The sequence below is a fragment of the Leopardus geoffroyi genome, chromosome B4 (assembly GCF_018350155.1).
Source record: "Leopardus geoffroyi isolate Oge1 chromosome B4, O.geoffroyi_Oge1_pat1.0, whole genome shotgun sequence".
Lineage (NCBI taxonomy): Eukaryota > Metazoa > Chordata > Mammalia > Carnivora > Felidae > Leopardus > Leopardus geoffroyi.
The window spans coordinates 130,004,534-130,031,224 of NC_059341.1; the positions used below are offsets into that span (position 1 = coordinate 130,004,534).

At 52.2% G+C, this 26,691-nt stretch overlaps 1 protein-coding gene and 1 long non-coding RNA gene across 2 annotated transcripts; one reads left to right on the plus strand and one right to left on the minus strand.

The window, feature by feature from the left end:
- Positions 1–202: 202 nt before the first annotated feature.
- LOC123591307 lies at positions 203–6,262 on the minus strand. Its single transcript, XR_006709225.1, has 3 exons — positions 5,394–6,262; positions 2,347–2,464; positions 203–1,780 (listed from the first exon to the last, which is right to left on the minus strand). It is a non-coding gene; the product is annotated as an uncharacterized LOC123591307 (long non-coding RNA).
- On the plus strand, positions 3,724–26,554 carry ISX (intestine specific homeobox). Its single transcript, XM_045465411.1, has 4 exons — positions 3,724–5,020; positions 22,320–22,471; positions 24,375–24,488; positions 25,625–26,554. The coding sequence occupies exons 1-4, from the start codon at positions 4,828–4,830 to the stop codon at positions 25,862–25,864; spliced, it is 699 nt and encodes a 232-aa protein (XP_045321367.1). The 5' UTR covers positions 3,724–4,827; the 3' UTR covers positions 25,865–26,554.
- The last annotated feature ends 137 nt before the right edge of the window (positions 26,555–26,691 follow it).

Here is a 26,691-nt window from a genome sequence, read left to right on the forward strand (position 1 = left end):
AGATGCTTCTTTCAGAGTTCCTTCTAAAAACTCAGAATTTTAGAGGCACCTGGGTGGCTCAGTAGGTTAAGCCTCTGACTCTTGATGTCAGCTCAGGTCACCATCTCGCAGTGCGTGGAATCAACTAGTGCATCAGGCTCTGCGCTGACAGTGCGGAGCCTGCTTGGGATTCTGTCTCCCTCTCTCTGCCTCTCCCTCCCCTCTCAAGACAAATTAACTTAAAAAATAATAATAATAAAATAAAAAATAAAAACTCAAAATTTTAAAATAACTCCAGGGGGTAGTGGAGAGTGGCAGAAAGAGGTTGGGTTTGGGTGACAGAAAGGTTAGGTCCAAGCCGTGACTCTGCCGCTTGCTAGCAACTAACAGAGAGACCTTGAGTGAGTCACTTCCCTCATCAGGCTTTAATCCCTTCAAATCACGACTCTCCTCCCCATGGAGGCTGTGAGCAACAGAGGCGGTAATACAGTGATGACTGTGGAAAGGGTCCTGCTGTCCCCCCGTGAGACATGTCAGAGCCGTCCAAAGATGGGGGACACTCGGAGACGGTGCTTCCTTCCTTCTGTCCTTCCTCTCTTCCTCCTTTCCCTGAATCACAGCGGGGGCCTTGTAAGTTGCACACCCCTCCTTGCACAACGTCCCATTTGACCCACCCCCCCCCCACACTACCGGAAGCAGAGCCTGCCAGCCTCTCCCCAGTAGCAGTCACCTGTCTTCCTCCTATCAATCAGACCCCAGTTTTGTCCAGGAACTGAGCTGTTTCCTGACTGACCAGGAAAGGCGGCCCCAGCACAGTCCCAGGAAATGAACCCTGAATAATTTCATCTGTCGTGGTCATTTCATTCTTTCTGGCAGTGATTGGTTTACGTGTGGGCATGTGACACAGTCCCGGCCAAGGGGAAATAAAGTCTCCTCTCCTCGGAGACTTCTGGGAAAGGCTTTCTTCCACGATAAAAAGAGTGGGGGAAGGCAGGCCCACTTGTGTGGGTCTGAGGCCACAAGCCTGGAGCTTCTGGAACCATCCATCTACCAGTCATGTGGGGACAAGCATGGAGACAAAAACCAGCTCTTTGGGGAAGACAGAGGAGAAACTGGAAAGTTCCCAGCCCTTGACATTGTTATCATACCTGAATTAGCCTGTCCTGGATCAGTCCTCCAACCTGTGCAAACCACCAAGCCAACTAACAAACCCCCTATTGTTTAAGCCTCTCGTGTTAGAAATTTGGTTACTTACAGCTGAACTCATCCTGATACACTCTCCCTCCCAGACGCCGACACACTCCGCTTATAACGCGTCTCCACTTTATCCCTGGTGTTTGCCTTCACCAGCTCTCCGATTCCTGAGCCATTGCTCACGAGAACACCTATGGTTCCGTGTTGTCTTGGGGGGGGAGGGGGCGCTGAAATTCAAATCCAAGGAAACTAAAGTACCTTCCCTCACCTGGCCACTCGCTAGCTCGCCATCCTGTTTTGTCTTATTTACAACATGAGCATGGATGGAAATGATGTCAGGCACTTAGTTACCATCTCTGTTCTCAGAGTAAGCTCTAGGGGAAGAGGGAGGCTGTCGATTTGGATCCCAACTCTCATTCCGGCACCGCAGTCACGGTCTGGCACGTCAGAGCAGGTGCTTGAAAAATGTTTGATGGATGCATAAATGAACAGATGGCTCCAGCCCACTTTTCCAGCACGTTCTTCCTAAATACCTCTTCAGAAGATGAAATCCTTCTCCCATTAGTGAAACTAGTCATGGCACACCATGCAGGGTCCCTTGATTTGTCTGCGTGTTTTAGAATAGAATAAATGGGGGAGCTCGTGTGCGAGGACTCCCCTGCCTGTCTCCTTCCTTCTCCACGTTACAGCATCCTTTGATCCAAAGGGCCACCCAATCTCTGACTCCTCTGAAGTCCTACTAGATCTCCCACCCCCGACCCCCCACCACTTTGAAGTTTGTCTCACTGGCGCATGTCCAGCCGTGTTCTTTCCTCCCCCACCCCCAAATGTGAGTCCCTCAGGGCAGAGTCTTGGTCTCGGGCATCTACGTGTCCCTCGTGGGTGCCACAAGGATTTGTGGGATGAACACAGTGTGAATGCCAGGGCTGTGGCTAGCCTTGGGGGCAGTGGGTTGGAAGGAGACCACAGGGGGCTTCCTTAACCTGCTGGGGAGTGAGGCTCACCCCAGAGAGAGGCAAAATATAAGGGAATGAGACGAGGTGCTAAAAATGACAGGTGTAACTCAGGCAGCTTCTCTCTCTGGGACTCGGCTCATCCGTACAATAACAGGCTTGGATCAAATGGTCTCCGGGGATTGTGGCAAGGGGAGCAGGGTTTTAGAGCAGGACCGACCTGGGTTTCCACACTGCTTCTGCCGCCTTGCCGCGTAGCCTCACACCCCCACCGCCCCACCTCTCTGGACGCATCTCCTCAGCTCCAAAATGGCGTGAATGAAACCCGCTCGATGGGGCTATTGGGTGGATTAAACAAGGCAGTGAGTGCACAGCTTCCAGCTCCTGGCCTCTCCTCCTCTCCTTGCTGCCTCTGCTGCTTCGGCCCCTGATGTGCCCGTCCTCACCCTTGACCAGTTACCGCAAGTGCCCCCACACATTTCTCTGCCCCAAGTGGAGGGGAAGACGCCCTCCCAATCAATGACTCCTTCAGCCCGCCAGCGCTGGCCTGACCGCTGTGGGACCCTGGCCTCCTGACCATAAAGGTAGACAGCAGGCATTTTACAGTGCATTCACCAGGCTGGTTCATTTTCCTCCTGGTACAGGGAGAAATCCATTTCCCCATACCACCACCACCCCCGCCCCGTCCCTTGCATCTAAGCAGGGTCATGTGACTCATTCTGGCCCCAGAGCATGAGCAGGAGTTACATTAGCCACTCCCACTTCTGACTCACTGACATTCCCTCCCCTTCCAGGGAAAACTTGGAGGGTGGTAGCATGGTCGCCTGGAAGGAGCCCCAGTGACCAAGTACATCAGGCTTTGGCATGGCTGAGCAGCGACGCTCCCAAGATTGTAGGGTTCGCTCACTACAGCATGGGAGCCCGGACCCCCCGACTCCATTGGATAGCCTGACACTCACAGGCGCACCGCTTCTAAACCAGGATGCATGATCTTTATCCTTCCCCATCTCAGGGCCAGTCCCTCCCTCTCCAGACTCCTCCTCTGTAGGAAGTTGGGGGGGGTGGGGTCAGTCTCCCCTCCCCCCGCCCCCTACAAGAATGTTGGCTTCTAGTGTTCTCAGGCACATTCACAGTCTCTCCTGGGGCATCTGTCCCTCTCATGCAGACTGGCTCCTTGTGCCCAGCATGGCCTTCTGGAGCTCCCCAGTGGAGTACTTAGATCAGACTGTGCCCGGATATACACCACACCTCCATGGTCTGGGCCTCAGTCTCCCCACATACACCATAAGAACTCAGAAGCCTCTCCTCCTCTGACATTTGCAAGCCCAGGGAAACACTTCTGACTGGCCCACGGCTGACAGCACCCTGGCCGGGCCTCCAGCCTCCATGTGACCCATAAACTCTCCTAACTGAGCAAACACATTTTATGGGGCCCGGGGGACACTTCCTGGTGGCCCATTCCCATCCTCCCTTGTCCTGCTCCCCAGCATGGCACCTCCCCAGGGCCCTGCTTCCCATCCTTCAGCAACACAACAAGCTGCGTCAGGGCCCCCCCGCAACACCTGCATCACTGCCTCAGGGTCCCCTCCCCCAACACCTGCATCGCCAGGCTTGAGGAGGGTGGAGAGTTTCTTCTCTTATCAGCTGTTTTACTGCCCCCTCCTCCCTGGTTACACAGAAATTGGGAGTAGAATTCCAGGAAGGACAGGTGGGTGCCTTGTCAGCTCCCAGCCAACAGGTTACAGGACAGACAGAAAGTGTTCCCACTGTGCTGTCTCCGGAGACAGGGAAGGGGCATGTAAGTCAGGAAGCAGAAAGGACATCGAAAGGAAGGGAGAGGCACCCTGGGCCAGGAGCCTCTGGAGAGGCTTGCAAAGTGAGGCCAGGGAGGAGTGGAAGGAAGGCCACAGACCCCTGCACTCAGTCCAGATCCGTCCCAGAGATCCAGCCTGCGGTGGTCCAGACATCCCCTTCCTAAGCCTCCACCTGCTGGACAGAAGCACAGATGTTCCAGAAAGCCTATTCTGGAGTCCAGAAGCAGCAGAACTAGAAGTCCAAGAGGGTTCCTGGGAATACCTCTCAAGCTGTAGGGTGGCCTGGATCTGAGTTGGCCACCTGGGGCCCAACAGTGGCACTCCAGCCTGCCAGAGGCTGCCCAGAGCCGGCAGGAAAGGGTCAGAAGCCAGAGAAAAGGCAAAGGTGGACACATTGCCTCTGGATCTCTGGGAGCTGGCTCCACCTTCCTTCCAGCTTTTTGCCTTACTCCCCAGTGACAGGGACCTCAGGGACCCTGACCCAGCCTGGGGATTTTGAAAGCGACCACCCCAGAGAAGACCTTTTGCGGTACAACTGAACCCAGCCTGGCAATGGTGACTCCTTTGACATCAAGCCTGCGGGAGCTCTGGGCCCACAGGCATGGGGTACAGCCTGTTCCAGCTCTCCCAATGTGACCTGCCTCCTTGATCCCAGGGGTGTTTGAAAGGAGCCCGTGGAAGTCCCCATGGAGACAGAATCGTGCTTGGATCATCTGACCTGAGGCGCCCCGTCCTCCACCTCTGCTTGCCCTTTTGATTATTACAGGAGTTTCAGGGGAGGAAGTACACCACCCTCCACCATTGTCGCCCTGGACGCACACAAGGTCCCCTTCTGTCCTTCTGCCTCTCACAGAGTGCTCCAAGGCTAGCCCTGTCCTCTGCGGGGTATGGAGAGGAAGAACTCAGGGCGCTGTGGGGCCCCAAAGAAGCTGGGGCTGTCCTTCTCCATCGAGGAGATCTTAAAGAGGCCCACAGAGAAAAGCCATGTGGTCAGGCCGGAAGGGGCAGGTGGACAGGGCACCAGACAAGCAGCAGCTCCAAGCTCCGGGCCGGAGGGGCCCCTGAAGGCCCAGCCCCAGGGTAAGTGTCTTCTGGTCATTTCTTTTCCATTCCCAGGTCCCCAAGAGCCAGCAGGGCTCAGGCAGAGCAAAAGCTGCTCTGTATCAATAGAAGAGAGGACCCCAAAATTCCAAGAGAGGTCAGATGCTGGGCCTTAAATACCCTTCTGCCTCGCCAGGACTGAGGTTTTCCGGATGCAGACGCCAAGGAAGGCTCCATTCGTTGCAGGATGCAGGGACGCGGGGCTTGTTCCTGCAAGCAGGCCACGGCTGAGAATGCCAGGTCCCATTTATTTCTACAGCATTTCCGCTGCAGCGGCTGCTGCCCTAGAGTCCCCTCTTTCGTTTCAGTAGAAACACACGATTATCATCACTTGACAGGTGAGGAAACTCACCTGTGAAAGGAAAGAGGTGGATGGTGTCTGTCCCCAGGCTACGCAGCCAGTGAGCGGAAGATCTGAGAGCAGGAACTGGTCGTGGCTGTCCCCAACACCTGCTCAGTCTGACACGTTGTTCTTTGTAAGCAGAGTTCAGCCGATGTGTCTTTCCGTGGCTGAAGCTTAGCCTGGGATCTGCCCATCCTGATCACCGTCCCAGGCCAGCGGCCCACCCCAGGGCATGTCCCCCAAACCACAATGACAGGGCAGATCTCAAAGCCCTTCTTGAGAGCTGGTTTGAGGAAGGGCATTGAGGTGGACACATGCACCTGCTGTGGGTCAGGAATGCTCCGGGTCACTCTCCAGCCTACCCTGCTTCGTGACCTCAGGAAAGTCCCTTCCACTCTGGCCTCAGCCTTACCCTCCAGAAACCGGTTGAGTGAGGGAAGAGAGAGGGAGCCAGGGATGTCACAAGGGTCTGCTGGAGCCTGGTAGTTGGTGACACTGGAGTATCTCACTCACAAGCTTCCCAGTTCTTTTCTCTTTCTACCCTCTTAATCCAAGGAAAGGCCCAAAGGGCAGCTCAGAGGAGCCCACAGTGCCTTTTCCTACCATCACCGAGCCCTGGGGTCTCACCCAAGTTCAGCCTCCCAAAAGGGGCTTGTGCTCAACCTCAGGCAAGGAGAAGACCCTGGAGGGCTGCCCATCCCTGGGGAAGCTGGCGGGTTTCCCCGGGCTGAGTCAATCAATAGGGGAGAGTCCCCAGCTTCCTTTCCGGAAGCTCACTAAAATCTTCCAGTGAACTGAATGAGCATTAGAAACAGTTCTGGGAGGGGGCGCCTCGGTGGCTCAGTCGGTTAAGCGTCCGACTTCAGCTCAGGTCATGATCTCGCGGTCCGTGAGTTCAAGCCCCACGTCGGGCTCTGTGCTGACCACTCAGAGCCTGGAGCCTGTTTCTGATTCTATGTCTCCCTCTCTCTCTGACCCTCCCCCATTCATGCTCTGTCTCTCTCTGTCTCAAAAATAAATAAACATTAAAAAAATAGATTTAAAAAGAAACAGTTCTGGGAGTCTAACCTGAGTCTGGCTTGCTGCAGCCACATAAAATCCACCACTGCCCTCTCTGTCCTAATGAGAGGAAAAGACAGGTGGGGGAGGGGAGAGAGGGAGGAGAGGCCAGATCCCCCCTCCCAGAGCAGCTTCCCTCCCCCTGGCCTGATAATGGCTGATGGCAAAAAGGGACCCACTCCTTCTAAACCTCCCCTTGAAGATGCCGGCATGTCCCATGTCAGCTATCCTGTTGGACCCAGAGCAGACCCTCTAGTAAGGGTTTGCCAAGATAACAGTCGTCACAAGAGTAGTGCCCTATGGCCCTTACGGCACTCTCCTCCCTGTCCCCCATGGAATTGCCACAGTTGTGAGGCCCACCTTACAGATGATAGAACGATGAAGAGAAGTCACCTGCACAAGTGACCTGATTGGTTAGCAACAGAATTGAACCCTGGTGGCCTGAGACCATCCAGTCTAGATCATTCCTGAACGTGGCTTAAATCTATACATCTCCCGCTACACTGGCATCGAGCATCTCCAAAAGACTAGAGAAGGTCCCGCTGGTGGTTTTGGAAATGAGTTTGAGGACTACACAGACCGAGATTCTTTACGTCAAGAGTTCTGTAAGGACTCCTACGCGCACCTTCTACTCACAACACAGGATACCGGTCATCCATTTATGGTCATGCTGTGAGGTTTCCTGTTAAAATGGATTTATTTGTGTAGGTAAAACAAAAAGCCTATTTGGGAAAATGCTTGACAAATAACAGTACAGACAGGATGCCAACATGTCAGAAACTACAAAAGTAACTTGGAGAAATTGCAAACGAGCTGGAGTCTGTGAGAGGTTAGGCCAGGAGGATGGGGAGCTGGGACTCCAGGAGTCTGGCCTCCGAGCCCCCGGCTGGTGCTAATTCGCAGGCGGACCTCAGGCAAGCTGTTCCCCTTCCTGAGTCTCCATTTTCCCATCTGTAACGTGGAAGAGCAGGATTAGAATGTTCTTAAGATCCCTCCCAGATCCGACGTGTGTGATGACCGATGCCTCCACAAACTGGTCACTAGAAAGCCTCGGTGGTGTCACCTGGGGTCATTTTCTGTGGCAGAAGCTTCCTCCCTGCAGAGGGGAGTGGCAGGGGTGGGGGGTGTCCATGCCAGGCGGGAGCAGGGTAACCGGGCGGGCAAGAGAGCAAATGGCCTCGGCAGCCTCCGCCTCTCCCGCCTTCACAGGGCCCCATCCCCACCGGGTGCTTGTCGCTGCTGCTAATGCCCCTCTGCCTCTCTGTCCTGCTTTCGCTCCAGCACGCGGGAGCCCTCAGATAATGGAAGGCACCGGAGATGGTGCATCCACGGCCCCCCACCCCAGTAATAAAAACACAGATTGGGGCGCCTGGGTGGCGCAGTCGGTTAAGCGTCCGACTGCAGCCAGGTCACGATCTCGCGGTCCGGGAGTTCAAGCCCCGCGTCAGGCTCTGGGCTGATGGCTCAGAGCCTGGAGCCTGTTTCCGATTCTGTGTCTCCCTCTCTCTCTGTCCCTCCCCCGTTCATGCTCTGCCTCTCTCTGTCCCAAAAATAAATAAACGTTGAAAAAAAAAACACAGAAATAAGCTTAACACTTAAAGGGGTTCACAGAGTGACTCACGGACGTGGCCTGGCAAGCATGACCTCTCTGTCCCAAATACCCAGACAGCTTGGAAATATGCAGCACTACAGTTCCAACATCCCCAAACTCTGCCTCTGGGTCTAGCGTGGTGCCCGGGAATCTGCATTCTTTTTTTTTAATGCTTTTTTATTTTTGAGAGAGAGAGAGAGAGAGCGAGCCTGAGCGGGGGAGGGGCAGAGAGAGACAGAGACACTAAATCTGAAACAGGCTCCAGGCAGAGGCCGACAAGGGGCTCGAACTCGTGAGCCATGAGATAGTGACCTGAGCCAAAGTTGGAGGCTCAACTGACTGGGCCACCCAGGCGCCCCCCACCCCCGCCCTTTTTTTTAATGTTTATTTATTTTTTGAGAGACAGGGCGGAGGGGCGGGGCGAGGGGCAGAACAGGAACCTACATTCTAAAGTTTATTTACTTTTTTGAGAGACAGTGTGTGCACATGCCAGTGGGGGAGGGGCGGAGAAAAAAGGAGAGAGAGAATCCCAAGCAGGCTCTGTGCTGTCAGCGCAGAATCTGACGCAGGGCCCGATCCCACGAACTGTGAGATCGTGACCTGAGCTGAAATCAAGAGTAGGACACTCAACTGACCGAGCCACCCAGGTGCCCCGGGAATCCTCATTCTAGCAAGCTCTCCCAAATGACTCTGACGTAGGTGGTCCAAGGACCACTCTTCGAGGAGGCTGAGGCCCAGGGACGCAAAATGGCTTGTTCAAGCTACAAAGCCAAATGTGCAAGCACGGGGCCGGCTCAGACATCCCGCTCCCGCTCCTCTCATGGCAGCGACCCTCATAAACTCGGGCTCAGACCCTCCCCGGTCTCAAGCCAACGGAAAAATCCAGGAGGGTCTCCCTACTTGAAAGAATGCTGAGCCCAGCTGCCTGCTCACTCCGGAGAGAGACAGGCCCCCTGAAGCCCAGAACCCTCCAAAGTCAAGAGGGGCCCAGTCAGCAGGAAACTACTTGGTACTAGAAGCTCAGACTCAGGGAAGAGAGAGGTCATCTATGCCACTGATGACCCTTTGTAGGGAGACTGTGATGCCCCAGAGCAAAGGGAAAAGGAAGGTAAGGAAGAGGCCACCCAGTGGGTAACCAGTGCCAGGCTTCCGGCCTGGGGTCTGGGAGAAGGGGGACTCAGCGCTTTCCCCATCCAGTCACTCGGGGGCTGACTGCTGAGTGCTTACTCTGGGCCAGGCTGGGGACTGGAGAGTGAACAAGGCCAGCTCTGGTGACCATGCCCCTGCAGCGGGGGTGGAATCTTCAGCTGGAGAGTCCTGGCGACACCCCCTCGGGGGGCAGCGCTTCTGTGGCGGAGCTGGCCGGGGGCAGGTGGAATCCTCGGGATGCGAGGGAACCCTAGAGCAGCGGTCAGCAAAGGGCCACTTGGACTCCGCCCTCACAGCTAAATAGAAGACAACGTGTGAATGAGTGGGTATGTTGGTGTTCCCACACAACTTTATTTATAAAGCCAGGCGGAGGGCCAGATTGGCTATAGTTTGTCAGACCCAGTCTGTGACATTCAAAGTCCTTTGCAGACTCTGGTGCCTGAGCTCAGCCTCTCCTGCCCTTCCCCCACCCGCTCAGCCCCACCCCCCTCCCTGCTCTCTACCCTCCAGGCACACAATCTTTCCTGCCCTTTGTCTCCAAACCTTGGGGAGCCTGGGTGGCTTCAACTCCCAACTCCCGACTTCCGACTTTGACTCAGGTGACGATCTCACGGTTCATGGGTTCTAGCCCTGTGTCGGGCTCTGTGCTGACAGCTCAGAGCCTGGAGCCTGCTCCTGATTCTGTGTCTCCTTCTCTCTCTGCCCCTCCCACTTGCAGTCTGTCCCCCCCCCCACAAAAATAAATAAATGTAAAAAAAAAAATGTAAATGTCTCCAAACCTTTGCCCTTCAGAAGCCACAGCTCCTCCTCTGCATCTACCTCCTTTTCCTCTTCTTTCTGTTCCCCTCCCTGCCCCTCTTCCTCGCCAGGTCCTGTTGTAACAAATTGCCATAAAATGAGCGGCTTAAAACAACAGAAACTGATTCTTACAGTGCTAGAGGTCAAAAGTCTGAAGGAGCCCCTGGTTTTCCTCTCTCTCTTCTCTCTTCCCTGTCTCCCTCCTCCCCCACCTCCTCCCCCTCTCCCCACCCCTCCCTGCATCTCCCCCCACCAATGCCTGGAACCCGAGGCAACTGGCAGTGCTCCGCCCCTGGTCCTGGGAATTAGGAATCCTGGCTGGGACTGTATCATGAGCTGCTCCCAGACAGGTAGACCTAGAGACTCGCATCAGAGCAGACAGCAGCGGGGCAGGAGCCCAGAGCTGAAAGCTTGGATGTCCTCAGGATAAGTGTGGTTTTGGTCTCTCTCTGCCAGAACCCCCCTCTCAGTCCCTGCCTCCAGAGCCACAGCCTAACAAGACCCTGGAGACATTCCCATAGGGTACCTGGAGGCTGATTCTAGAATCAAGAACCTGGCTGAATCTTAAACCCTGTGGGAGTTCAAGGAAGAACAAGGCTTGGTCACAGCTTTCAGAAAAGCATTGTCTCTCTGGAGCCTCCCCCTCCCCCTCCCAAAAGCAGACCGGAAGGAAAGGATTTGAGCACAAGTGGTTTATTTGGGACATGCACAGACACCAGCACGGAGGTAGTGAAATAACACAAGGAAGGGAGGGCGGTGATCAAAGGGTGTGTGATTAAGCCAGTGACCACTGTGGGAAACTGAAGTTTAAATCCTTTAGGAAATGAAGCAAATATACTCCTCAGAGTTATCTGGGCTTTTTAGCTCAGAAATACATATCCTGGCAGTAGGGCGTTGATCTGGAACACAGAAAGGTCTGAGGGATACAAGCAGGGCATTGACAACATTACTATAATAATAGGGCCCAGACTATCAGAGCCAGGAGAAATCAGAGGAGACAGAGGACACAGAAAACATTGGTGGTCATTTAAATTTGATTTATCCATTGTATTCCTCATCCGGGCACGCAACAAAGAGCCACCGAAATCGACTGAGTGGCAGGCATATCTATGGCGGCAAAACGAATTATCCCAAAGCTCAGTGGCTTCACATAACAATTAACATGAATTGTCTGACTCAGATTCCGTGGATCGGGAATTTGGGAGTGACTTCACTGAGTAACTCTGGCTCCGGGTCCTTCGTGGGACTGCAGTTGAGATGTTGTGTGGGGCAGTCACCTGAGGGCTGGATCAGAATAAAAGATTGGCTTCCAAGGTGGTCACTCCGTGGCTGGTGAGTTGGTGACAGTTCAGCTGGCTGAGGAGGAGACCTCAGTTTCTCCCCACGCAGGGCTCTCCGCGTGCCACTAGAGTGTCCTCACAAGATGGCGGTGGCTTCTCTCAGAGCGGGCAATCCAAAAGGGAGAGAGTCAGGCGGAAGCTGCATCCTTTTATGACCCATCATGAGAAACCTCCTAGCCGCATTCCCACAGCATTCCATTGGCTCTGTGAGTCGTTGAGTTGGGCCACACTCAAGGAGGAAAGAATTCCAAGCGAGAAGCGTCCAAGAATTTGCACACCTACCTTAGCTGGGAGTGGGGACAATGTGGGAACAAAACGTTAAGCTCGGCCTCTGCCCTCACGTAGCATGTAGTGTAGCAGGGGCAACAAACAGCCATCCGATAATCACAAGTGAAAGTTCAATGACAACTGTGGTCAAGTGCCGGGGAGAAGGTGACACGGTAGAGGGCCTATGTCAAGAGAGGTTCGGTCTGCCAGCGAGGGCTTCCAGAGGACATCGTGGTTGAGCTGCAGTCCGAAGGCTGAGTGGGGGGAAATGTGGATCCCCCCACTCCATGCAGAGAAAACACCAAAGACAGGGACTTGTTCAAGGGAGGCAAGATGAGGTCTGAAAGCAAGAAAGGAGCCAAGCCACACCGGGCCATACGGGGCATGGTGGGGATTCTTATTTTTGCTTTGAATCCGAAAAAGAATGAAGAGGCATTCTAGGGTCTTAGTCAGGAAAAGGTGCAATGACCAACGTTCATGAGAACTCTTGGGTTCCAACAGACAAAGACCATCTCAGGTTAGCTGAAACAGAAAAGGAAATGAGTTGCCTTGGAGAACGTAAAGCAGTCTTCTCAAACCAAGCTACGGGAAGGGCAGGATCATAAGCAGGCATCAGCCATAATGGGAGCCAGAATCAACACCATCAGGTCTCTCCAGCTGCCTCTGTCTGCATGCAGCTCAACCTTCCTCCCTCCAGATGACTCCCAATAACACCAAGGTTTCCATCACCCTCCAGGAACTTCTCTCAAGCTCTCTAAAGTCCCAAGTCCAAGAGCCCCAGAGGAGGGACCTGTTGGCCAAGCCTGAGTGAGATGCCCACTCCCAAACCCGTCAACCACAGCCAGAGGGGGATGTGTGGGGGCCCCGCCAGGAGTCTTCTTCATGCTGGTCCTCTTCTTCTCTCACACTGTTCCATGCTGAGATGATGGCTTCTGATTTCAGGGTCCTTCTAAGTCTTCTTTGGTATCTTCAGTCTCCAGATATGGAAATGTCAAAGCGTTTGCTTTGTTTTCCGTTGTTTCATCAAAGGTGTGTCCCTAATGAGGCTCACTTCCCCCAGGTGTTCTGCATAACCAGCTGTTAACCTGGCAGTTGTTAAGCCATTTGGGGGCCAGAAACAGCTCTTCCCCCTGTTTATAGGGCTTTGGATACCTCTAATCTAAGCACTCTGCATGCCTGCGCTTGGGTTGGCCACAAAGAGAATGGGTAACTTCCTCCTCAATTCCAGGCAGGAAGGAAACTAAATATGGATTCCCCCATCGCCAGGGAACCAGTTCTGTGACACTTCCTGTGTCACACCATGAAACATCCTCCAGATTCATACCCCGTGGTGTCTGTTCCCACAAGTGTAGACTGGAGAGGAATAGGGGCAGGACAGGAGAACACACACGCATACACTCTAAAAGCCCGTGAAATCAGGAAAGCCTGGGTGGCTCAGTGGGTTGAGCATCTGACTCTTGGGCTCTGCTCAGGTCGTAACCTCACAGTTGGTGGGACAGAGCCTTGCATCAAGCCCACATCGGGCTCCATGCACTGACAGTTCAGACCCTGCCGGGGATTCACTCTCTGCCTCTCCCCTGCTCTCTCTCTCTCTCTCTCTCTCTCAAAACAAATAAATAAACTTTAAAAATAAATAAGTGAAATCAGCCCCTGTCCCAGTTCTCTGTGCCCACCCCACCCCAACGCCCCATGTTTTGGCCTCACCAGACCTACACATGCGGTCATGAGACTCACGTTGTCACAACATAGATAGAGCACGGGAACCTGACAAAGTGTTCCAAGAACACAGAGGAGGGGAATAATGAACTGTGTTTGAGACCCTCCAGGAAGGCTTCAGAGAGGAGGTGTCCTCTGAGGTGGAGCCAGGCAGAGAAGGGGAGAGGACCAGGCACACAGAAGCATGTGCAGGAGCCCTGAGGGATAAAAAGGCATATTCCTTTCGAGCAACAAAGAAATCCAGTGTGGCTGGGCATCTAAAACTCCCGGAGCAGTGGAAGGGATGAGTGAAATGAGGAGACTGAAGGTCAAGTGCACTAAGCCAAGATCTTTGGCCTTTATTTATGCACATCAGCGTTTTTAAAACCCGCGTTTGGGGGAATTGCAGGCTTCCACAAGGATGCACGGCCGGAGCTGCGGGGGACGAAGGGGAGACTGAGCAAGCTTCACTCCAGGGCCCCCTACACGTCAGTAAGAGAGTTCCACCATTATTTCTTTTGTGGGGCTCCACATCCAATTCCCTTTAAACAAAGGGTACGCCTGCTATTAAAAAAGAAAAAAGATATACAAACAAAAAGTGGGGGGAGTGAGTATGTGTGTGTGTGTGTGTGTACATAGGATACATTATGAAAATGAGGCCGTGCACGTGGAAAATAACAATCCTCATTCTGCTGGGAGAGAGCATGAACCCCGTCATCCCTGGGGGCAGGTCAGCAAACCCTCTGCCGGTGGGCTTTTCAGTGGTCTTCTCGAAATTGTTTCCCTTAGTGGTTTTTTTATTCTCATCTCTTCCCACGCTGGCTTTATTTTCTGTGCTGTTGTTTATTTATACAAGTAATCCATGTATATTATAGGAAAAAAAGGTTAAAAAATGTAATTATAATTCTACCCTCTCATCATCTAGTATTAACCACCATTAACATTTTGATAGATATGCAATGACAGAGAGAAAAACTAAGAGAGTTTTTTTGTTCTTACAAATACGGAGGTGGATGGTGCAAGCCAAAAGTGCTCTTACATTTTATTTTTGAAAAAGAGCTGTTGTGTTTCTACAGAGATTCACAACAGACCTTGGAGGAAAGGAAATATTTGATTGATTCGCGCTTTGACGGATGAGTAGGAGTTCACTAGGCAAACGAAGAAGACCGGCATTCCAGGCAGAGGGAGCAGTGAGACGAAGCATCTGGAGACTAAAAGGGCATGGCCAGTGTGTGGACTCTAGAAATGATCAGATGGGAGTGAAATCATGGAAATAGGGATTGGGGAGAAAGCAGATGATTCTGGAAAGGGAGAACGTGAAGAGCCTTGAACGCCATGCCAAGGAGTTTGCCTTATATGCTGTGGGCACAAGGGAACTGTAGGAAGTCCACGACCAGACTGGACAGAAAAGACCAGCCCAGGTCTGCCCTGCACCCCTCCCGTCATGTCTACGAGGGGTCTCCAGCTGGCAAGAGAGCTCCAAAGGGTGCCCCGGATCTCCTCTACGCTCCCCCGCATCCATTGTCTTAGGAAGACAAGGACAGGGCCCATTTCCGGAGACTTCCGGCAGTGGCAAAGCCCCCCAGGGTCTTTAGCTGAGCAGCCAGGGCCAATTAGCAGACCGCAGAGAAGGAGCAATCAGGGGAGGGAGCCGAGCGCAGAGGAACATCGGTTTATAATTAGGTGGCCTAATCACCTGTGTAAATTGTGTATTTCGTATGATCGATGTGCTAAACGGCTCAGGTTTAATTAAGTTCTGCTGACTCATTCTCTTTGAAGACCCACTGAAGTGTGATTCACAGCGCACACAATTAATAACAGGGAGAGGAGCAACTCAAAAGGAGGAGGCAGTCCCCTCCACCTTCCTCCACCCTCTCCCCACCCACCCCCTGCCCTGCCCCGGTGCCCTTGGCCAGCCGCAGTGGGTGGGCTACACAGTGGCACCAGACTCCGAGGCATCTCTGCCAAGATGCTGCCAGGGGCTCAAGGATTTTCTCACTCCCAATCCAGCGCTCCTGGGAAAGAGGACCCAGCACCCCCATCATCCTCACTGAGGGGTTGCCCAGGACATCCCAGCCCTTCCTGATGATCAAGAGGTTTATCCAGTACATGAGCCACATCCACACTGAGCTCCTATTTCCAGCTTCCGGTTTAATGAAGTTCCTTCTTTTTAAAAAAAAATTTTTAAGTTTATTTACTTATTTTGAGAGAGACAGAGGCAGTGCGAGTGGGATAGGGACAGAGAGAGAGGGAGACAGAGAATCCTAAGCAGGCTGTGCACTGTCAGCGCTGAGCCAGATGTGGGACTTGAAGTCACAAACCGTGAGATCATGACCTGGGCTGAAGTTGGACGCTTAACCAACTAAACCAGGCTATCTCTTTCTCTCTCTCTCTCCCTCTCTCTCTCTCTCTCTCTCAATCTCTTGAAACTAAGTAAAGACTAAAATTTTTTAAAAATAAATAAATAAAGGGGCGCCTGGGTGGCGCAGTCGGTTGAGCGTCCGACTTCAGCCAGGTCACGATCTCGCGGTCTGTGAGTTCGAGCCCCGCGTCGGGCTCTGGGCTGATGGCTCAGAGCCTGGAGCCTGTTTCCGATTCTGTGTCTCCCTCTCTCTCTGCCCCTCCCCCGTTCATGCTCTGTCTCTCTCTGTCCCAAAAATAAATAAACGTTGAAAAAAAATAAAATAAAATAAAAAAAAAAAATAAAAAAATAAAAAAAAAAATAAATAAATAAAAATAAAATAGCCACATGGAGATAGTAGCTACCATATTGAACGGTGCAGATCTAAGCAGCTAAACTTTTAACAAAGTCTCGCCTCTGATCCAAATCTTATTTCCCTGATGCCAGGTCCAAGTTTGTCTTTCTCTCCCCAACCTACTCTTCTGGTTGGGTCTCACGAGTTAGATATCAGGGAGCCCCATTCACTGGGAGTGATCTGAGCTCCAGGACCCCTCTGACCTTACCATTCCTTTTTACAGCCCTCCAATTTGAGGCCATTCAGTCTTAAATAACGTCCCAAGAAGGTCTGGGGGAATATCAGTGTTGACTATCCCTCCAATTTGAGGCCATTCAGTCTTGAATAACGTCCCAAGAAGGTCTGGGGGATATCAGTGTTGACTATTTGTACCCCAAGAACCCACAGTCAGTCTTGGGGGGAAAGCTTTGGCACTCTCAGTCCTGAAGGCTGGTGGATTCGGGGCCCAGCCTCCATCTCCCCACCAGTGTGGATTTGTGGCATGTCTGTTTATTTCCTGGAGAAGTGATTACAGCCATTGGACATACACACGCATTCATCATCATCACCATCACCATTACCATCATCACCACCATCATCATCATCACCACCATCATCATCATCACCACCATCATCATCATCACCATCATCACCATCATCATCATCATCATCATCACCATCATCATCACCACCATCATCGCCACCATCATCACCACCATCATCACCATCATCATTATCAACATCATTATCATTATCTCTCAGAGACAAACATCTATCCTGAGCTAATTGAAAAAATTCAATTCAATTGAAAAAAATTAGCTCTGGATACAAAAACAAATTTTTCTAACTGGCCGGTAATTTGCCAGGCAGCCCCTTCTCCACCAAGTCAGAGGGCATTTCTCATGCAGAGAAGAGATAGATCCTTTCCTTCTTCACTCCACCTCCAAATTATGCCCTGCAGTCCTGCCCAAAATAGGGAAAACCATATGTATCTTAACAGTTGCTCCCTTAGTTCCACAAATGGAAGCGCTGAAAATATTATTCTATTAAGGAGTCTGTTCTTAGTCATGAGCCCCTGTTTGCCTGAGTTTCCTTCTGGGGAGAAAGGAGGAGGTGGCTTCTTATTGTCATTGTCTGCATCTGTTCCTAACCCTCTGTTCTCTGTGGCACCTGTTTCCCCAAGTTCTGGTTCTGCACCCTCTGTCTAGAATCCTCCCTTCTAGACTCCCAGAAGGATCCAACTCCATACTGTCCTGGACGCCAAAGTTTGCGCAGGCAACCTGGAATCTTCCACCCTGTGAATTGTTTTTTGCAATGCCCGTTAGAGCTGCACAGCATCACTATCACCTAAGACGCTGACCTCATGAAGGAATGAATATGATACCGTGAGCATGGCTTGTCCACTTTTGCACTCCTGCAGACAGGCCCCCGGTGCCTCCACAATGCTAGAAACAGAGGGGGATATTCAGTAAGATTCAGCAATGATTGCCACTGGCCATCTCTCTCTCTGCATCAATTCTGATTGGATGCGGCTCTGTCCCTTAAACACTACTGGCTCTAAACGTAGAATGAATCTCTCTTTAAAAATTTTTAGGGGCGCCTGGGTGGCGCAGTCGGTTGAGCGTCCGACTTCAGCCAGGTCACGATCTCGCGGTCCGTGAGTTCGAGCCCCGCGTCAGGCTCTGGGCTGATGGCTCGGAGCCTGGAGCCTGTTTCCGATTCTGTGTCTCCCTCTCTCTCTGCCCCTCCCCCGTTCATGCTCTGTCTCTCTCTGTCCCCCAAAAAATAAATAAACGTTGAAAAAAAAATTTTTTAAAAGAAAGTAGGCTTGGGGAGGGAAAGGGGCTAGAGAAGGAGAGATCAGGTCCCATCAGGTGGTTAGTAGTTAGTAGCTAGAGCTTGCTCTAGCGGGTGATAGTGTTTGAGACCTCGTTGTCTGCGATTCCCAAGAAGCTCCCAAGTCAGTAAAATGAGTTAAAGTCCTTTGAGGGTGATTATCAACAAGCTGAAGGGATAAGAGAGAGGGGTGAGACCAAAGGCAGACTATGAGATGCCATTTCTACAACAGAAGCACCTGGGCCTGGTTAATCCCAGAGATGTAGGAACAGCTTCAGCCATTAGAGTTGGCATCCGCAGAAATCTCTCCTCTTGGGCCCTCACCTTCCACCAAGCAAATTGGTCCCCCAGGCCAGCCCGAGGCAAGGTGTTATAAGCCACCCGGCCTCCACATGAGGGGAAAGAGAATTACAGATTGTCAGGGTGGATTTGGCCTGCCCTCCTCCTCCATTCCACAGATGGGGAGACTGAGGCCCAGAGAGGAAATAAAATGTGGCCCAAGTTATAGAGTTCAGGAACAGAGCTCAGGTCTCCCGACATCCAGTTCAGTGGGTTTCCTTCTAGCAAATGATAGCAGGATGAATAACACACACACGCGCACACACACACACACACACACACACACTTCAGTTGTTAAACCATCACAAGTGAAAATCCACTCCTCACCCAGGGTCTGCTCCAATTCCTCATCTGTGGCAGTTTTACCTCTTATTTGGACAGAAAAAGAAAGTGAACTGGGTGGGAGAAAGGAGGCCTCTGCAGGCTTTCAGATCCCCACCCTCCTTTTGCATTGTCCCATCTGACCTGTGACATCAGCCATCAGCCCCCAAAAGCGGAGGGGATTTGGAGAGGCGGTTTGTACCTTTCCTACAATTCCTAAAATTATATCATGTGGACTTTGTCCCAAGTAAAGCCAGAATCGCAGCCCTAGTCTCAGACGTGCGCGGTCAGGAAGACAAACCCTCCGCCACCTGGTTCGGCCCTGCCTCCACCATCTGTGACCCTCGCCCCAGTCTGGAGGTACAGGGAAGGCTTCAGATGGACGATCTTCCTTACTCTTCTCACTTCCCCGGCCCTTCTCCAGAACAGCTGTCCCAAAGCCCTTGGCCATCCCTCCCGGCCTAACCCCTCACTCCCTCATTCTCTGCTGGCGACCTGACTTCCTGCCATCCGGCCCTGGACCACTCGCGCCAGCACCCGATCGCCCTCGCCTGTGTAGTGAGCATCTCGGACCAGTCTGTCCCGCAGCTGCCCCATCCGCCACCCCTTCAGAGCCCTCTCTCGCTCTGCCTCAATTTCTCCTTCTCGGTCTTCAGACATGCTCCAGGCTGCTCTCTGAAACTTCTCCCCAGCCTCCCTTCTCCCCTTCTAGCACCTTCTCGAGCCATAAATTCTTCTACTCACTGTCTCCTCTTTTTCCCTACCACTCACATCTCCATCCACTTTAATTCAACATATATTTGTCAGAGTCTCCACGAAGCCTCAGGCACCACACTGGGTGTGTTTGGGGGCCATGCCAACATGGCTCCTCTTTCCTTGGCTTCTGCCGTAGTAATTCCACCCAGGTGGTCTTCCTGTGGTCCTCGGCGTCCTCCCAAACACCAGACTCAGAACCACATGCCACAAATCCACCTCGGAACAAGGGAGGCTAAAATACATGCATGCACGCAGGCCAAGGGCAGGGTCCAGCACCACACCTCGCACACAATAGGTGTTCAATAAACACACTGATATTTTCTGGCTTTTCTTCCTCTTCATCCTCTCTGGTTTTTAATTTTTTAATTTCAATGACCACTCCTTTCTTTCTAAGCCTCTCTTCTACCATGTTTTCTTGGGCACTGCTTGTGTCTGAGCTTCCTCTGGCTCAGGTCAGGTTCCCCAAAAAGCAGGCTGACATAGAGATTTGCTGGAGAACGTTTACTGGGGGCTTCTCATGATGTTATCGTGTCCTTTTTATTTTGGGGGCTTGGGGGGGGGTTGTTTTGTTTTTAATTTTTTTTAATGTATATTTATTTCTGAGAGAGAGACAGACAGAGTGTAAGCAGGGGAGGGCAGAGAGAGAGAGACGGAGACATGGAATCCGAAGCAGACTCCAGGCTCTGAGCTGTTAGCACAGAGCCTGATTCAGGGCTTGAACCCACAGACCATGAGATCATGACCTGAACCAAAATCAGACGCTTAACCAAATGAGCCATCCAGGTGCCCCTGGACAGATTTTTTGAATAGCCAATAGACATCTCAAAGGTAACAGGTCCCAGTAGAATGCCTGATTCCCATCACACACACATGCTCAGGCCTGGCTCCACGGATGTGGGTGAGACCAGTGCAGTTGTCCAGGGTACTGCACACAGACAGAGGCCTGGCACACGGGGCTTAATGCTTATGGTCATCTTGAAATTCTTCATCATTTTACGTGTGAATCTGTTTTGTAAGTGAAATTCAGTGGGACCACGAAGCATGCACTAAGGCCCTGGAGCCTTGACTCAGCCTTCGATGTCCCTCTTACAGACCACCTGTTTCTTCATCCTTAGCCAATGACAACTGCCTCCTCTATCCTATGCAGTTCCAGGGATGCGAGGGCTGTCAGCGTATGGGTGGCAGAAGGGTCAAGGTCAGGTGCATGCACCCAGGTGCCAAGTCAAAGGGCCCTGGGTCCCTGTGAAGATCCACACTCACCCTATTAGCATCCTTGTGTTCAAGAGATCCTGACCTTAAGCAGCAAATTAGAGGGATGCCTGGGTGGCTCAGTCGGTTGGGCATCCAACTTCAGCTCAGGTCACAATCTCGCTGTTCGTGAATTCGAGCCCCGCATCGGGCTCTGTGCTGACAGCTCGGAGCCTGGAGCCTGCTTCGGATTCTGTGTCTCCCTCTCTCTCTGCCCCTCCCCTGCTCATGCTCTGTCTCTCTCTGTCTCTCAATAATGAATAAACGTTTAAAAAAATTTTTTTAATAAAAATAAATAAATATTGGGGCGCCTGGGTGGCGTAGTCGGTTAAGCGTCCGACTTCAGCCAGGTCATGATCTCGCGGTCCGTGAGTTCGAGCCCCGCGTCGGGCTCTGGGCTGATGGCTCGGAGCCTGGAGCCTGCTTCGGATTCTGTGTCTCCCTCTCTCTCTGCCCCTCCCCAGTTCATGCTCTGTCTCTCTCTGTGCCAAAAATAAATAAACGTTGAAAAATAAATAAATAAATAAATAAATAAATAAATAAACAAATAAAACAGCAAATTAGGGGGAAAAAAACAAGCAAACAACAACCACCACCACATGACAGATCAAGAGAGAGACCGCAGAAGAAAGGAAATAGCTTTTTTCCTGCTTTTTGAACAAGAGAACCCACATTTTCATTTTTCATTAGGCCCCACAAATGCTATAGCCAGCCCTGAGTGGACTTAAGGCCAGACCGTTTGGACAATTGGATTGGAAACAGGTTATAAGGGACTAACGGCTGTGGAGTTCAGTCTTTATTTTCTAGACCAAGGCTGGCAAGGTTTTCCTGTAAAGGGCCAGACAGTAACTATTTTAGGCTTTGCAGACCATATGGTCTCTGTTGCAACTACTCAAGGCTGCTTGCAAAAGCAGCCATAGACAATGCATAAAGCAATGGGAGGTCTGTGTTCCAATAAAACTTTATTTACAAAAACAAACAGTGGGCCAGATTTGACACTCAAGCTATAGTTTTCCATGCCCTGTTGTAGACAAGGACACATCATTGAAGGCATCTGAGCAACAAAAAGGATGATCAGAGGACTTTCTAGAAAGTTATCTTGACCTCACTGCTCAGGATGGATTTGGAGAGGTCAACCTAGGGGCAGGATCTCTAGGAAAGAGAACACTGTAAGGGCGCCTGGGTGGTTCAGTGGGTTAAGCATCTGACTTCAGCTCAGGTTATGATCTCACAGTTTGTAAGTTCAAGCCCCGTGTCAGGCTCTGTGCTGACAGCTCAGGGCCTGGAGCCTGCTTCTTTTTTTTTTTTTTTTTTTAATTTTTTTTTTTTCAACGTTTATTTATTTTTGGGACAGAGAGAGACAGAGCATGAACGGGGGAGGGGCAGAGAGAGAGGGAGACACAGAATCGGAAACAGGCTCCAGGCTCTGAGCCATCAGCCCAGAGCCCGACGCGGGGCTCGAACCCACGGACCGCGAGATCGTGACCTGGCTGAAGTCGGACGCTTAACCGACTGCGCCACCCAGGCGCCCCAAGGAGCCTGCTTCTGATTCTGCGTCTCTCTCACTCTCTCTCTCTCTCTGCCCCTCCCTCGCTCATGCTCTCTCTCTCTCTCTCTCTCTCAAAAATAAACATTAAAAAAGAGAGAGAGAGAACACTGTGAAACTCCAAGCAGAGAAGCCAGTGGCCAAGACTCTGCAATGGACAGCAGGGGCTGAAAGAGTGACACCAGGCAACACAAAAGCCTCACCAGGGTGCTAACCATAAGATCGCTAACCCAGCTTGAACCCTCTTCCATCCAGAGGAAAGAAAGAGCAAGCGGAGAGTCCGAACCACCTTCACCACCGAGCAGCTGCACGAGCTGGAGAAGATCTTTCACTGCACCCACTACCCAGACGTCCACATCCGCAACCAGCTGGCAGCCAGGATCAAACTCCCAGAAGCTCGGGTGCAGGTACAGCTGTCCCCATCCTCAGCCTCCAGCCTCAATGCCTTGGGGGCCATGGGTGAGACCCCATGTATCATGGACCCTCCGGGGCTGGCCCATCTGAGATTCTCCATTGCCTTTATCCCTTGAATACAGGCACATTTGCCAAATAGTATTTCCAGGAAATGAGGTCACCGCAGTTACAAGATGGTTTCTCTCTTTGAGGGGTGGAAATGGAGCGAGGTGGCATCCGTGGTGGCCACCGATATCTGCTTCCACGTCTTCCCTCTCCTTTTGGCTGTAGTTCCAGAACATCACTCACCAGGAGGCCTCATTCCCAAAATAGACGATCTAGACCAGTGGTCATCAAACTTTTCCTGTAAAAGGCCAGATGGTAATTATGTTGGGCTTTGTGGGGCCATAGAGTCACTGTCTAAAACTTCGTTGACGAACTCTACAATCTGAATTTCGTATAATCCGCATGTGTCACAAACATGTTTCTTCTTTTTATCTTTTTTTCCCGACAACTTAAGAACGTGAAAGCCATTCTTAGCTCACGGGCCATGCAAAAGCAGGTAGGAAGGCCAGATTGATCCTTCAGGCCTTAGTTTGCTAACCCTTGACTAGACCACATGGGTATCATTGTGAAGGCAGCACAGAGAGAAGTGGTCCAAGACCTGGTTTAAGTCCAACGGCCTAGGGGCACCTGGGAGTCGGTGAGGGAGGGGCACCTCAGTCGGTTAAGCATCTGAGTCTTGGACTCAGGTCATAATCTCATGGTTTGTGAGTTCAAGCCCTGCCTAGGACTCAGCACTGTCAGTGCAGAGCCTGCTTGGCATTCTCTCTCTCTCTCTCTCTCTCTCTCTCTCTCTCTCCCTCTTTCTCTGGCCCTCCCCTGCTTGTACTTTCTCTCTCTCAAAATAAATAAATAAACTTATTAAAAAATTTTTAAAAATAAATGCCAACTGCCTAATCTAGAATCTGTCATTTCTTCACCTCAGAGTGTCCGTGGCTCCTTCTGTAGTTGGAGATACAGTGGCCCCTTGTCACTCAGCAGGGGTGTGTCCACCCTCTTTGGACACCCCCAGTTTTGCAAGCGCCACTCTAGCAAATCCAAATCTAGTTGTTACGCTGTTGGCTCGCTCTACTCTGCATCACTTTTTTTTTAATTTTTAATGGATTCATTCCAAGTTCAAAATCTGAGTCAGGGCCCAGATCAACAGTTTACTCTCAATTTTATCCCAACAGACTTTTCTCCTGGCTAAGGACCACCCCCATTCTAGACTTCTCTCTTTTTCCTCCCATTTAGAATCAGTCACCAGCTGAGTGGATTTAGCCCCCCCCCCCCCACAACTGCCATAAAGCCCGGAATTCAGGGGCTGTCTCAGCAGAATGGCCAAGTACAAATGCCCACGTGTCAGGGGCAGTCAGTGTCCTTGTGAATACGGGGAGCTGCCGATAGTCAATCTACAGATGCCGAGGGGCCCACAGGGGTGGCAAGCTGATGGTCTTCCAGCAGGAAACAGCCCACAGATGAGTTTTATTTGATCTGCACAGTGTTTTACATCTCAATGCTTTCACATAAAAACCGAGATTTCTGCCTTAAATATTGGTTGGGCCTGTAATGCCCAGCCTCACATTTCTACAAGGTGACCATGGGCTAAAGCTGAGGAGCCACGCCCTTTAGACCCCATTGGCCACAGACCCCACCGCTCCCAGCCACATGGCATCCAGCTGCTTTCCGGGGCACACGAGAACCCCGCCCCGCAGGAACTGAAGGTTGTGATCCCCGGGCCCCTCTTAGAGGGCAGACCTCCAGGGCCAAGGAAATCCTGAAGCCATGGAGCTTTCTAGACTGTGGAGTGCCAGTTACGGTTCTTAGGGAGGTACTTGCTGCTTATCTCTGTCCTCTCTCTCTCTCCTATCCCAGATCTGGTTCCAGAACCAGCGCGCTAAGTGGAGGAAGCAGAAGTCCGGCAGCCCTGGGGCCCCGAAGCAGCTAAATGAGGCCGGCTTGGCCCTGACCACGTACCTGGACGTGGTGGTGAGTGGCTAAGGCACCAAGGGGGCGCTGGGGAGGGGGGGGGGCATTGTCTGCAAACATCCCACCCAGACCCAGAAGTGAGAACCCCAAGGGGTGGAGGGGGGTGGCTCTGTCTACAGTAAAGAGTGCAAAGGGGGACCAGCGCCTGGGTGGCTCAGTCAGTTAAGCAACTGACTTCAGCTCAGGTCATGATCTTGCAGGTAGTGGGTTCAAATCCCGCATCGGGGGCTGTGCTGACAGCTCAGGGCCTGGAGCCTGCTTTGGATTCTGTGTCTCCCTCTCTCTCTCCCTCTGCCCCTCCTCTGCTCACGCTCTGCCTCTCAAGAATAAATAAATATTTAAAAAAAAATTTTTTTTAAAGAGTACAAGGGGAACTCTTCCAGAGACAGCGTGGCCAAGAATGCCCCAGAGGTCTGTGTGACCTGGGACAAGTCACTGCCCCTCTCTGTCCCCATGTCCTCTGAGTGACAATCCCACTGCCTCTCCTTCCTCCGGGGACTGGCTTGTATTATTGTGCAGAACTTCACAGTTCAAGAAACAGGCAGGGAGTAAGGGGGCATTGCACGGACATTGAGCAGGAAGGCTGTGGAGTCAGACTGCACGGGTTCAAATCTCAGCCTCTGCACTTAGCAACAGCATGGCCTAGAAGAGTCACTTCGCCCCTCGGAGAAAGCAGCAGTTCAATGAGGGTGAAATTACTGAGACGTGAAAAGCCTCGGCACCTGGGCCGTGTGCCCCGAGTATGAGCTGTCCGTGGAGCCTGCACACCTTGGAGTGTGTACCAGATGCCAAACAGCGGGGAGCCAGCAGGACACAAAATAGACGGTCCCGTGGTTAGAGGTCTGTGCGTGCCCCCAGTGACACTGCAAGGAAGGATGTCTTTATTTATCCACTTTCTGCTAATGCAGAAACTGGGCACTGAGAAGCAAAGTGACTTTTTCACATCAAGTAATTCCTGTAAATGCCAGCATTAGGAACCAGATCTCCTGGCCCCCAGGGCACACGTTTCTCCCCAAGACGGTCCCCTGCCTGCCCTGAGCTGCCCAAGTCCTGGGGAAAAGGTGGGGAAGCGGAGGGTGAAGCCTCTGGTGAAGCTTAGGACTCACTTCTCTCTCCTGACCTTCCACTTTCGACAGGGCCCCATGAGGTCGCCCTCTGCTCTGCCCAGGCTGGCTCCTCCCACGGGCTGTTATCCACCGGCTCCAGGCCAGCCGGCGGCTGCGTGGTTCCCTGGCCAGACCGCCCTCCTCCCGTGCCACCTGTGGGAGACACAGCCTCTCCCGGGCCCTCTCATCCAGCACACCTGCTTCCCTGCACTGTGCTTCCTTCCACCTGCCAACCCCAAATGGGGCAGCCCCTGTGCCACGTCGACGTAGGGACCAAGAAACCTCTCTCCAGTGGTGCCGCTCTCCTCTCCGGGTGAAGACATCTGGCAGGAGGGGGCCCAGGCCCCTGGGGGGCCTTCCCTGAGCACGCCCCACGGAAGGTTGCGTCGGACTCCACGGCAAGATGACCAATACAGGAGCTCTCGCCTCTGCTCCCAAGGTCGCCCTCCTGGCTCAGAAGACAGCGGCCGTGGGAGAGTCCGAGATGAGCTCTGGAACAAGGAGAGCGTCCGCTTGTGCTTGTGTCTCCTCTAACTCGCTCTGTGACCTCCAGCTGGTTACTCAGCCCCTCTGGACCTCATCTATAACATGAGGCAGTTGGACAAGAAGACTTTCGAGGGTCCTTCTGGCTCTTCCTGTGGTGAGGTTGAGCCGTCGTGAGAATAGAGGCATACAGCAGGCCAAGGGGGAGGTGTTTGTTCATTCATTCATGGCACATTTATTGAGCACCTACTGAGTTCTCCACAAACAGAACTGGACCTATCTAGACGCGAACAACTGAGGCTCTGCCCCCGGGAGCTCAGTCCAGGTTGGCCAAAGAGATTGTGCTGAGCTTCCCCGGCAAAGCAGGGCATGCACTCAGTGACCTTGCAGTTGGCCCATGCCCAGCAAATTCTGTACGGCTTTGATGTGAATGTACGAAGTGGGAGAGAAATACAGGGGAAGGTTGTTGTTGTTGTTGTTGTTAATTTAAAATAGAATTGAGTGTCTTTGTTTATTCTGCTGGACTGGGGAGGAATGTTGTACTTCCGGTCTGAATAAAGAATATGGCAGTAAGCTCTTTGCGGAGTCTATGTCCCAGGACTAGCTTAAGGGAT

Coding starts and splice junctions, on each gene's coding strand:
- ISX (XM_045465411.1), top strand. CDS start 4,828: ATGGAGAGGAAGAACTCAGGGCGCTGTGGGGCCCCAAAGAAGCTGGGG. Junction 5,021..22,319: donor CCTGAAGGCCCAGCCCCAGG/GTAAGTGTCTTC, acceptor TCTTCCATCCAG/AGGAAAGAAAGAGCAAGCGG. Junction 24,489..25,624: donor CCACGTACCTGGACGTGGTG/GTGAGTGGCTAA, acceptor CACTTTCGACAG/GGCCCCATGAGGTCGCCCTC.